An 11,149-nucleotide genomic window follows, 5' to 3' on the forward strand; every position below is an offset into this window, starting at 1 on the left:
TAAAAGGACATTTTTGTTGTTTTCAGAAATCGAGATTTTACATTGAGTATTGAAGATTTCAATTGCAATATGTTGAAAAATAAGACTTTTAAGAGATGGTAGCATTAATAAATGGTTTTCCCTTAAAAAGATCATCTTCAAGACAGGACTTTCAGTATGAAATTTGTACAAAATCTATACTAAAATCAAAGACAAATACAAGTTTTATAAATAAAACAATCAAAGAGAAATACAAGTTTTATAAATAAAACAATCAAAGAGAAATACAAGTTTTATAAATAAAGGTACAAGTTACATTTTTTATGAAATCCTCCTCATGTACAAAAGAGATGAATTAGTTCAAGAGACGCTGTCTTAAACTTCATTCATTCATTCATTCATTCATTCATTTTATTTTCAGCTTAGTCCCTTTATTAATCTGGGGTCGCCACAGTGGAATGAACCACCAACTTATCCAGCATATGTTTTAGGCAGCGGATGTCCTTCCAGCTGCAACCCATCTCTGGGAAACATCCACACACTCATTCACACAAACACTCATACGGACAATTTAGCCACCTGTACCGCATGTCTTTGGACTGTGGGGGAAACCGGAGCACCCGGAGGAAACCCACATGAACAAGGAGAACATGCAAACTCCACACAGAAATGCCAACTGAGCCGAGGCTCGAACCAGCGACCCAGCGACCTTCTTGCTGTGAGGCGACAGCACTACCTACTGCTTCGCCCTAAAAATGACATATTAAACTTAAATTAATAATAAGGGGCAGCATGGTGGCGCAGTGGGTAGCACAATCGCAGCACAACAAGACGGTCGCTGGTTCAAGCCCCGGCTGGGTCAGTTGGCGTTTCTGTGTGGAGTGCATGTTCTACCCGTGTTTACGTGGGTTTCCTCCGGGTGCTCTGGTTTCCTCCACAGTCCAAAGACATATGGTACAGGTGAATTGGGTAGGCTAAATTGTCCGTAGTATATGTGTGTGAATGAGTGTAGATGTTTCCCAGTACATGTGCTGCATAAAAAATATACTGGTTGAGTTGGCGATTCATTCTGCTGTGGCGACCTTAGATTAATAAAGGAACTAAGCCGAAAAGAAACTGAATGAATAAATAATAATATCTTACAACTTTTATGGATGGACTTTATAATGGTTTTGTTGTCCCATGTTCTTTGGGGCATTTTGGACAAGAACATTCTTAGAAAAACATTTTAATTTCATCCTTCCTTAAACATCATAACCTGCAGCCGAACTCTTCAGAGGAATATTTGCTTTTACAAAATCAAAAGCAAAATGCTCTGATAAAAAGTACAAATATCTTGCTTTAGGGGCGGTGTGGTGGCGCAGTAGTTGTGATTCTTGCTTTGAAGCTTTTCATCTCTGAAATCTAAATAGAATTTTAATGGAAAACTTTTTTTAAAACCTTCAATTTAGAAAAAATTAAACATTTTTAATTTAATGTTGATTTAATCTTTAACTTAATATAAAAAAGGGAATAAGCCGGAAAAAAATGAATGAATAAAAAAATTAGCAAAAGTAAAAAAAAAAACATTATTGCATAAGATATACTATAATTTATTATTAATACTAAAATAATCAGTTGAATAGCCTATTTAGATGGTTACACTTTAAAAAAAGTCAAGTTCATATTTCTGATATTTAAGTTTTTCTTCTTTTGTCGTGTCTGTATATAGTTCAAGATTTTTAAGTGCAGGAAGTGTGTAAAATTAGTCCTGATTGTAGGCTGTAGGCTACTTCGCCCATATTATTAGATTATGACAAATATTGGAGAACGAACGTGGTAGTCACTATCTCAAAAATCTAATAGAACATTTTTTTCACCAAACCTCCGTCCCTAGCGAGACTTAACCCTAAACTACATTGACCACATGTCCCAGAATGACTGTTCTGAGATCAGCCGTCTCGATGCTCCGAGTTCTCGCGATGCGCGCGCGTGAGGTTTAGCCACGCGGTGCACGCTGGGAAGCCCTTTCTCTACGAGGCCATCTTGGTGTGATCAGGAGGTGAGCGCGGCTCTGGTGGAAATTACAAAAATATTAATCTTTCAGACGTTTAGAAAGAGTACACACGCGATATTGTGAAAGCGTGAATCTTGATCTGTTGCTCTTCTGTGTTCAGGTTGGCCAAATCGGACTAATCAGGAAAAATGGTGGCCGCAAAGAAGACGGTAAGTGGAGCGCAGAAGTTCACGTGGAAGCGCCATACAGGCCTGAATACACAGACGCACAGTTTTCACGCAGAAATATTGATATATGTGGTTACAGTTAGGCGGTTAAAGTGTTATATTAGGTTTTGTATTGTGCATGTGTTTGTGTCTGGTCGCTGCTATGTTGTTGTTGTGTAGGTCGTATGTATGATAGTCGACGAGCGCAGCTGCTTGACAGCGAGTTTATAGATCAGGAAATGCATGTGTGAGAGTAACGTTATTCGTATTATTGTATTTGCCTAAATCAGGCTTTATCAGATACGAATATTAATGAACACACATGTAGATTAGTAATTTTCCGCGTCAAAATTTGTTATACAGCACGGAAGATGCCTCCAGTGTCAGTAAAATAACTTGATTTGCAGATACACGTGAAGTGAGGTTGTGTATTTGCTATAAACAGTATCATGGTGCCAAAATCTCCTTTACTGATCTCTCAAATTATATTTCAACTAATCATGTAAATTATTGTAATGTCAACTAATTTATCACTTATCATTTGTAAATGCGTTTAAAAGTGACTAACGTTAAACTGGTTTTACTCGCATACATATTTTGCAGTAACGTTACATACAAAATATCCACAAAAATTGTTGTTTGTATACGTTAAACCATGAAATGCTTTTATTTAACTGACTAAACATATTTGAAATGCTTTTGTTTACTTGACCAGATTCTAATTACATTAATAAAAACTTGGGAAGATGTTTGGCACGCTACATTACAAATGATCAGATTTGATGAGCCATATTGCATAAAGTAATACCTGAAGTATGTAAAGTAATAAATAGACATGGGCCGGCACAAGATCCTTACTGTATGATAACTTTGAATAAAAATATCATTGTTTTACAATATTGTCATAATCTAAAAATATATATTCTCTAAAATATTTTATGCTCTAAAACAGGGGTCACCAATCTCGGTCCTAGAGGGCCGGTGTCCCTGCAGGGTTTAGCTCCAACTTGCTTCAACACACCTGCCTGATGTTTCAAGTATACCAAGTAAGACCTTGATTAGCTTGTTCAGGTGTGTTTGATTAGGGTTGGAGCTAAAATCTACAGGACACCGGCCCTCCAGGAACAAGTTTGGTGACCACTGCTCTAAAATATATTCTTTTAAATGTAAAGTTTTTTTTTTCCGCTTTAAACACAATATAATTTTTTTTAAGAAACATTTAAAGTATTTTGTAACATTAAACGTTATTGACTTGTGCTGTCTTAATTACTTTAAAAAACATATTTCTTTACAATTTAAAACAGCATCATTGGATATCTTTTCTGCTGGAGATACTGTTGTCAAAAAAACGTGAAGAAAATCTTAGATGTACCATAGGTGCAGTATAGCAAAACCTTTTGTGGTTTTAAAACCTTTTCCCTTACAGCAGTTTACCTTGAAAACATTTATCGCATGTCTAGTATTAAGTAATAAAAAAAGTTTTCCATCATACCTGAAACACTATTTCATATGTTTGTGTTATTGTGATGCTTGGTATTAAAGGGATAGTTCACCCAAAAATAAATATTTACTCAATAGGTTGACTAACATAGAAGAAACAAATACTATGGAAGTGAATGATTACTGGTTTCCAACATAGTTCAACTTTTTTTTTTTTTTTTTTTTTAGCAAGTGTAGGGTGCATAAACGATGACCTTTTTACATTTTGGGTGAAGATTTTTTTTTTTTTATTGGATGCCTTTAATACATACTTAATCTTCATATGCTATTTTTACAATTTAATTGGAAAACTTTATAGTCTAACAAATTTAATTTGATTAACTTGAGTCATATGGAAGCAATGATCTCAAGTAAAACATGTTAGTCGCAAGATTATTTCTCATCTCTCTGTGCTGTTGGTGTGTGTTATTCATGGTTTAATTTTTCAATCCTTCCAGAAAAAGTCCCTGGAGTCCATCAACTCCAGACTGCAGCTCGTGATGAAGAGCGGTAAATACGTTCTTGGATACAAACAGTCGCAGAAAATGATTCGCCAAGGAAAAGCCAAGCTGGTGATCCTGGCCAACAACTGCCCCGCTCTGAGGTGCGTCTGCGCTCATGAAGCCTACACCATACTGAGGATATTAATGAGTGTCGATATAAACGACTTTTGATATTTGTTCCCCAGGAAGTCCGAGATCGAGTACTATGCCATGTTGGCAAAAACCGGTGTCCATCATTACAGTGGAAACAACATCGAGCTCGGCACAGCCTGTGGCAAATACTACAGGGTCTGCACATTGGCCATCATTGACCCCGGTGTGTGTTCATGCATCACTACTACTTTCAGTCAGAAAATCCATAGAACTCAGACTCAAATAGGATCATTAGTTATTTTGTTTGCTTAAATATTTTATTGAAAGTGTTTAGTGCAAAACATGTAAGAATTTTACATTTTTTAGATAATATCCATTGTTTATATAATTTGAATCCTGACCCCCTGCATGAGAAATTATAATTAAAAAAATAATAATAAAATTAAATTGTAATTAAACTGATAAAATAAGGACATAAAATGCAAAATTATTTTACAAAAAGGCAGATTACATTTCTTTTTGTCCTGGCTGAGTCTTAACAGACAGGCTTTTAGTCTTATGTTGCATTTATACCATACGTGGATGAAGCATCACATGCGAGCGATATACATGTTAAGTCAATGCAAAGATGTGAATAGACATCCTGCGGCACGATTCACGTGAATGAGGCGATGCAAATCAGAGCTTGCTATTATAGGAGCGTCATTATGATGTTAGTGCCTGTTGGTGTCATGAGATGAAATCCTGTTTTCGACACCTTGATAACCATTCATCAAACTGGGCTCGGTTCATTCAGAAGTACACAACGGCGAATGAATAAAGCCTTTCTGAAGCACATAAACAGCTATTCTCTCAATAAAATCCATGTTAGCCATTTAACAACAAAGCTAGAGTCACTGGGCAGATAGAAGCCCCACCCAGGATGTGAATCTGTGCTTATTGTGGAGTGAATTTGACACGCAATTGAAGCAAAGTTGACATGCGAAACGAAGTGAGTAAACTCAATGTTAACGTGTCTATTTATGTGCGAATAGTGAGATTGATTTGCGTTTGCCACATCTAGTGTGAATGGCATTAGATACTTAAAGGTTCCCCGATACCAAAGAAAGGATCTCAGGTCCGATAAAATGGGAAAGGTTTGTTCTTCATAGTTGTGGAGAAAGCCTCAAGTGAGGTTGAGTCGATAGACGATGCCATTGCCGATGGCTGATAGACATCACGATGCTGAGCCAGCATCGCAATCCTCCGCCCTGCCCCCTTCACAGCATCATCCAGCTTGCGAAAAATACACACTAAGGCCCTGTTTACACTAATGCGTCTTCGTTTTGAATTGGCGTTTAAGAACAAAAATGATCCACGTCCACACTGACGTTTCATCAAGCATTTCTGAAAAGATCTCTCCGTCCACACTATATTGCTGAAAACGCAAATCACGTGACCCCAAACTCTGTCATGTGCTGCAGCGTCTGAGCTCCAGCAGTCAGCCCAGAGAGCAGTGCACGTCGTACAGTTTATCAAGGATGTACTGCTGGATCGCGTCTCACTATAGTTGGTAAACGTGATATTTAATCTTGACTCTATCTAACGACTCTGTCTTTTAAATATATCAGGTTACGTGTCACAGCGTCAACATTGCTTCAATCTTTCACTTTTACACTTGTACTTAGTCATTTTAGTAATAACCTCAGATACTCTTGGTTTGTTCTTGTTGGTTTTGCAGTTTTTTTTTGTTTTGTTTTTTACCAACCAAGTTTATCGATGCCATTATAACGACACAGATCACTCTGCCTAATCATGCCAGAGTGAATATAATAATAATAATAATTCCTTACATTTATATAGCGCTTTTCTGGGCACTCAAAGCGCTTTACACACAATGGAGGGAATCTGCTCATCCACCACCAGTGTGCAGCATCCACCTGGATGACACTTTTATGGGTAAAGCAAAAACCATGCAGGTCAAGTAGTTGAAATGGTAGGCTACAAATAAGTAGTTAATTATTTGTAAATACTTAATTCACCGCCGCCTATGGCCACGATGCCATCTTCCATCGCGATGTTTTACATAAGACATCGTACGTTGCCAAATTGGTCGACATCCCCCAGCTCTAGCCTCAAGTGGGATTATGCTGCAGACTGCAGGCAGCCATTGATTTAAACTGGGAGGTTCATTAATCCACTTAACAAGGAGACATTTATCTGGGTAAAAAAAAAACCCAGATGATTTGGATTAATTGGTAATAACATGTTAAAGTCATTACGAATTTAAAATGTTGCTACATTTTGTGCTTGGGTTCGGAAGACTTTGGCAAGCAGTTAAATATTAAGTATCAATTTATATTATATATTATGAACATTTAAATGATGTAATGTGCTGGTATCTGTGCTCATACTACAGGTGTATATGTACTAGTATTTTTTCTATTCCATTAATTAGCCCCTAGTGATTATTCTTTAGGTTTTAGTTCATTTTTTCAGTATTAATCATTACATAGTATTTTCAGTTTATATTCATTAGATGCTAGTGATGTTACTATTATATAGTTAAGGTTAAAAACATTTTTGCCTTTGACTTCTGTGGATCTGTCCTTTTTTCATTTCATATTTGACTAGTATATATTGCAGTTCATTGTCAACCTAAGCTAAAAAACACCCGTTGTTTGCTTAAGCTCTACTGTTATTATTCTTGCTAGATATTCCTAAGACAAGTGTAAAAAAGAGCTAGTAATGATTGCAAAACATCCTACTCTGTAAATAATACTAGTATCAGATAAGTGTTGCCTAGTGTGCATTGCATATTAGGGTAAAGTTTGTTTTATATTGGCTTGGTTGCCCTTTTTCAGTAATACAATTTCAGAAAAATATTCTTTGCAAATTCTAAATGATAAAATTATATTCGCAATTATTGACTGTTAAAGTACAACATTATTCAGTTAGTTAAATAGTGCTAATGTTGTTTTGAGGTCACACAAGTTCTAAAATGAACAAATGTGCGAATATAAAACCAAGCGTAACTCGGTTGTATTGCGTTTGTACTTTGTATCTTATGAATAATTTAACTATATAATCTTGTTAATAGGAACTAGTATCTAATTAATATATAATATTAATCAAATGCATAGATATTGTATTGGATCATTTGCAAAATGATTTGGCCTAAAGACTAAGCATTTGGTAGCTAATGAATTCATACATAATAGGAAAACTAGTAGAAAAGTGAAAGTACTGCTGCTGTGAATGCTAAAACTGCTTGCCATCGGACCGAATGGTGAGGTGTCCAGTTTGTGTTGTGTATTGAAGGTGTTTGTGTTGTTGTTTACAGGTGATTCTGACATCATCAGGAGTATGCCAGACCAGCAGCAGGGGGGCGAGAAGTAGAGCCTTTTCCACCACATCTTATTGCTTGCTAATAAAATTGGTTGAAACGGTCACTGTGGTTTCTGTCTCTGTTTATACATGACGTGTTTATTTGCTAGACACTGTTAAATACTAAACCAAATTTTTGATAATGTTGGGAAACTGAAGTTTTTGTCCCACATGTTCAGCCACAGTGTTTGTTGATCAGTTTTGTTTATTAAAATCACCTTGACACTATTGCTCTTGCTTTGAGATGCTTTTTACCAATTTACAAGTATAAAAGTATTCAGAATCATTTTATTCACAAACTAGAATCACATTTTTTTTTATTTATCTGTTATATATATTTTTTAAATTAATTTTTGGTATTACTTTTAAACTTGAAATAGAATACTAAAGACGTAGAGTTTACTAAACTAAAAGAGAATTTACTAAAGTGATAGTGTACAAAGAAATGATGGGAAGTAAAAGTCATTCAGCACAACATATTGATCAAAACTTGAAAATTATTCTGACCTGTATTAAAGATTATAGAATAGCCATTTGCCTTAATGACTTTGCCTGTAATTGTTAATTGCAATTTAAAATGTTTATACCAAAGTTAATATGTAAAACGTTTGTTTGGTGTATTATGCAAAGCATAGTAAAATGTAGGTTAAAGTATTTTTCACTGAAAGATGCACACATAAACACAAGCAAGTATTATAGGTTTATTTTGATGCTTTTAGTGAATCAGTCAAATGGGAAAAAAAACTCTTTCAATAATGCACTAAAGATCTGCCGCTGGAGGGCGCACTGTTTCATGCATTCGCTTCAAAACCGAGTGAATTCTATTTCTTACAGTCGCAAAATGTTTATGAAAGACGTCATGCATTTGGTAAAATAGCCTAAAACGTTCTACAACATAAATCGTTACCTTTTGCTCCATTGCTTGTTTTTCATTTATGTTAATGAAATAAAGTAGGATGGTAAAAAGGCAAAGCATTTGAGTAGATTCATTCCAGTAATTTTAATTGAAACACATTTTTTATAGCCTACCTCATGTTGCAGTGATGTCACTATCATTGGATTGTGCAGTAAAAAAATAAAACAGGATACACCTAAAACGCTGGGTTCCACAGAATCCCTTCCTTCGATTGAGTTAACTTCTCTATTGAGTGGATTTTACATAAAAACAATTCTTAAGGTTTCTTGGTAGACAACATAACTGTTTTTTCAACTCATTTTAAAAAAGTAGTTTAAAGATGCAGCAAAAGTCATGTTTTAAGTAATTTGTAAACCAGGCATGCGTTTACGCAACAATTTGACCATTATAAATACAAATGTTTAAAACATCTAGATTTGCTGGATTTATGTATGTTTGAGTAAACATTAATATGTGTTTATATAGATTTTAGATGAAGTGTTTTCACTTGAGGAGAGTTTGGTGGAAATTGTAGTATTCATTTTTGGTTGAAATTCCAAATTAATTCGGCTTAGTCTATTTATTCATCAGAAGTCGCCACAGCAGAATGAACCACCAACTTTTCCAGCATGTTTTACACAATGGATTCCCTTCCAGCTGCAACCCAGTACTAGGAAACATCCATACACGTTCATTCACTCGCATTCAATACGGCCAATTTAGTTTAGTTTAGTTTATTGGTTTATTCGAAACAGCGACTTCTTGCTGTGAGGCGACAGTGCTAACCACTATCGTTCTGTGGAATAACTGATTTGCAAATTGCAACAAATGAAAATACGTTATTCTGATAGTCATTTTCTGGAACAAAAAGCTCTAAATGGCAATTTAATTAAATAATATATGTAATATCAAATATACATTTAATATTAAATATATGACCATTCCCCATAAATAAACTCGTTTGGATCAGGCTGAAGCATCTGAAACGTGCTGCAGCATTGACATACTTTTTTCCTGTAAGGATTTTCAGTCTGGAATAAAAATCTGCCAGGCCTAAAGCGCTTGTGCAGATAGAACATCAAACGCTCTTCACTGAAGTGATTGCCCCAGTTTCCTCAGTCACGTGCAGTCAGTCAGTTTTGAAGTCTAATTCTTAAATACCCACACAGATAAACATAATCAGCCTCAGCCGAGCGTGTTCGGTGAGCTAGCTGAAATGAACAGATAAATGGGGAACTGGAGTGATGGACACGAGCTTCAGAAAAGACCTCAGGCCCTGGGTTTAGTTTTATTGCTGGAATACATTGAAAATAGGTCAGAGGATGAGGATCGTGTATTGGAAATTCCTGCAACTAAAGTAATTGCGGAAACCCTGACAGAGAAATGTTGGTTTATCCAGCACAGAATGTAGGTGAATCTGTCTCTGTCACGCAAAGGTAACGACACACTTCTAGATTTCAGTTGTAATCACTTCAACAACAATTCTTATATTAACAAAACATTACTTATTGGTTTTAGCTCAATAAACTCCTCATTCTCTCATAATTTTAGTTGGGTTAGGGATTTAGAATAAAAGCATGCAGAATATCTACTTTATACGTAACAGGCAGGTAATATAAGCCACTAGTTATTAGAGAATTGGTCCTTAAACTTGTGTAACCAAATGTTTTAAATAAAAAAAAGTTTTCCAAAGTCGCTCTATTCTTCAAAGTTTGAAGGAATTTTAGTAGTGGACACTTACTGTAATTGTGGAGCTTCTCAATCAGGTTTAAATCAGGACTCCAGGCTGCCATTTCATTATTTTGCTGTTTCTAACTTCAAGAAGCTGCTTTGCACGTTTTGCTTTACCTGTTTTGACATCCTGTTTGAAAACGATTGACCTATGCACACGGTAGGAACCGCATTTTACCAAACTATGACACCACCACCACCTTCAACAGACTTTAGGTTTAGTCTCTCCCCAGTATGACAACAAACATGAGATTCTCAAATACTTTCATCCCTAAAGTGAACTTTGGAGCAGTTCTCGATCCACACGCTCATCAGCAAAGGTTAGATTTGCGATTCTTTCAGCTGATGAAGGTTGGGTCACCGCAGAAACTTTCAGTCTAAACTCTCTTGAACTTTCAGACCATGTGTGTGGAGAAGATCTTTATCGTGTTCAGAGCTGATCTGATGATCAGTGTTGAACCCAGTAACGTTCTCCACATTATCCTGTTTTCTCAGGTATTTTGTCTTTCATGGACGACCAGCCTTTTTGGAGGATTTGAAGGCGTTTTTGACAATGTAAAGATGTAATATTCAGTAAATCACAGATTTAGAACAATCTAATTTCTCTTCCTGTGGCTGAAAGGATGGTCTCTTTAGTTTTCATCTGAACAACCTGCTGTTGGAGGCTTTCAGAACAGCTCTCCATCTAGTGCAGTCAATAAAACCTGAAAATTTAGGCTGCCAATTAAATTCGAGTTTGTCAGGTGAAGATTAACAACAACTAATATGAATCTGAAAGTGTTCTCTAATTTGATTGTGCCCTAAGTCCAAATCTCATGTTTCAAGTTTTTATACTGTGCTTCGGAATGGATGTAACTCATGTAATATGCATATAAATCTGCTCTTTCACATGTGTCAGGAC

The 11,149-nt window shown here is 35.9% G+C and overlaps 1 protein-coding gene across 2 annotated transcripts; it reads left to right on the forward strand.

The window, feature by feature from the left end:
- Positions 1 to 1,985: 1,985 nt before the first annotated feature.
- On the forward strand, positions 1,986 to 7,848 carry rpl30 (ribosomal protein L30). 2 transcript variants are annotated; one of them, NM_200028.3, is made up of 5 exons: positions 1,987 to 2,020; positions 2,136 to 2,184; positions 4,119 to 4,264; positions 4,349 to 4,479; positions 7,579 to 7,848. In NM_200028.3, the coding sequence occupies exons 2-5, from the start codon at positions 2,164 to 2,166 to the stop codon at positions 7,632 to 7,634; spliced, it is 354 nt and encodes a 117-aa protein (NP_956322.1). In that variant the 5' UTR covers positions 1,987 to 2,020; positions 2,136 to 2,163; the 3' UTR covers positions 7,635 to 7,848. The 2 variants fall into 2 exon arrangements, with proteins under 2 accessions (XP_087150137.1, NP_956322.1); XM_087294011.1 differs by lacking the exon at positions 7,579 to 7,848 and having other exon boundaries at positions 1,986 to 2,020; positions 4,349 to 5,118.
- The last annotated feature ends 3,301 nt before the right edge of the window (positions 7,849 to 11,149 follow it).

The sequence above is a fragment of the Danio rerio genome, chromosome 19, assembly GCF_052040795.2.
Source record: "Danio rerio strain M-AB ecotype USA chromosome 19, GRCz13ab, whole genome shotgun sequence".
Classification (NCBI taxonomy): Eukaryota; Metazoa; Chordata; class Actinopteri; order Cypriniformes; family Danionidae; genus Danio; species Danio rerio.

Bases quoted from the DNA above. Each gene is read 5' to 3' on its own strand.
- rpl30 (XM_087294011.1), top strand. From the start codon at position 2,164: ATGGTGGCCGCAAAGAAGACG. The intron at 2,185-4,118 runs GTAAGTGGAGCG...CAATCCTTCCAG, and splicing joins TGGTGGCCGCAAAGAAGACG to AAAAAGTCCCTGGAGTCCAT. The intron at 4,265-4,348 runs GTGCGTCTGCGC...TTTGTTCCCCAG, and splicing joins AACAACTGCCCCGCTCTGAG to GAAGTCCGAGATCGAGTACT.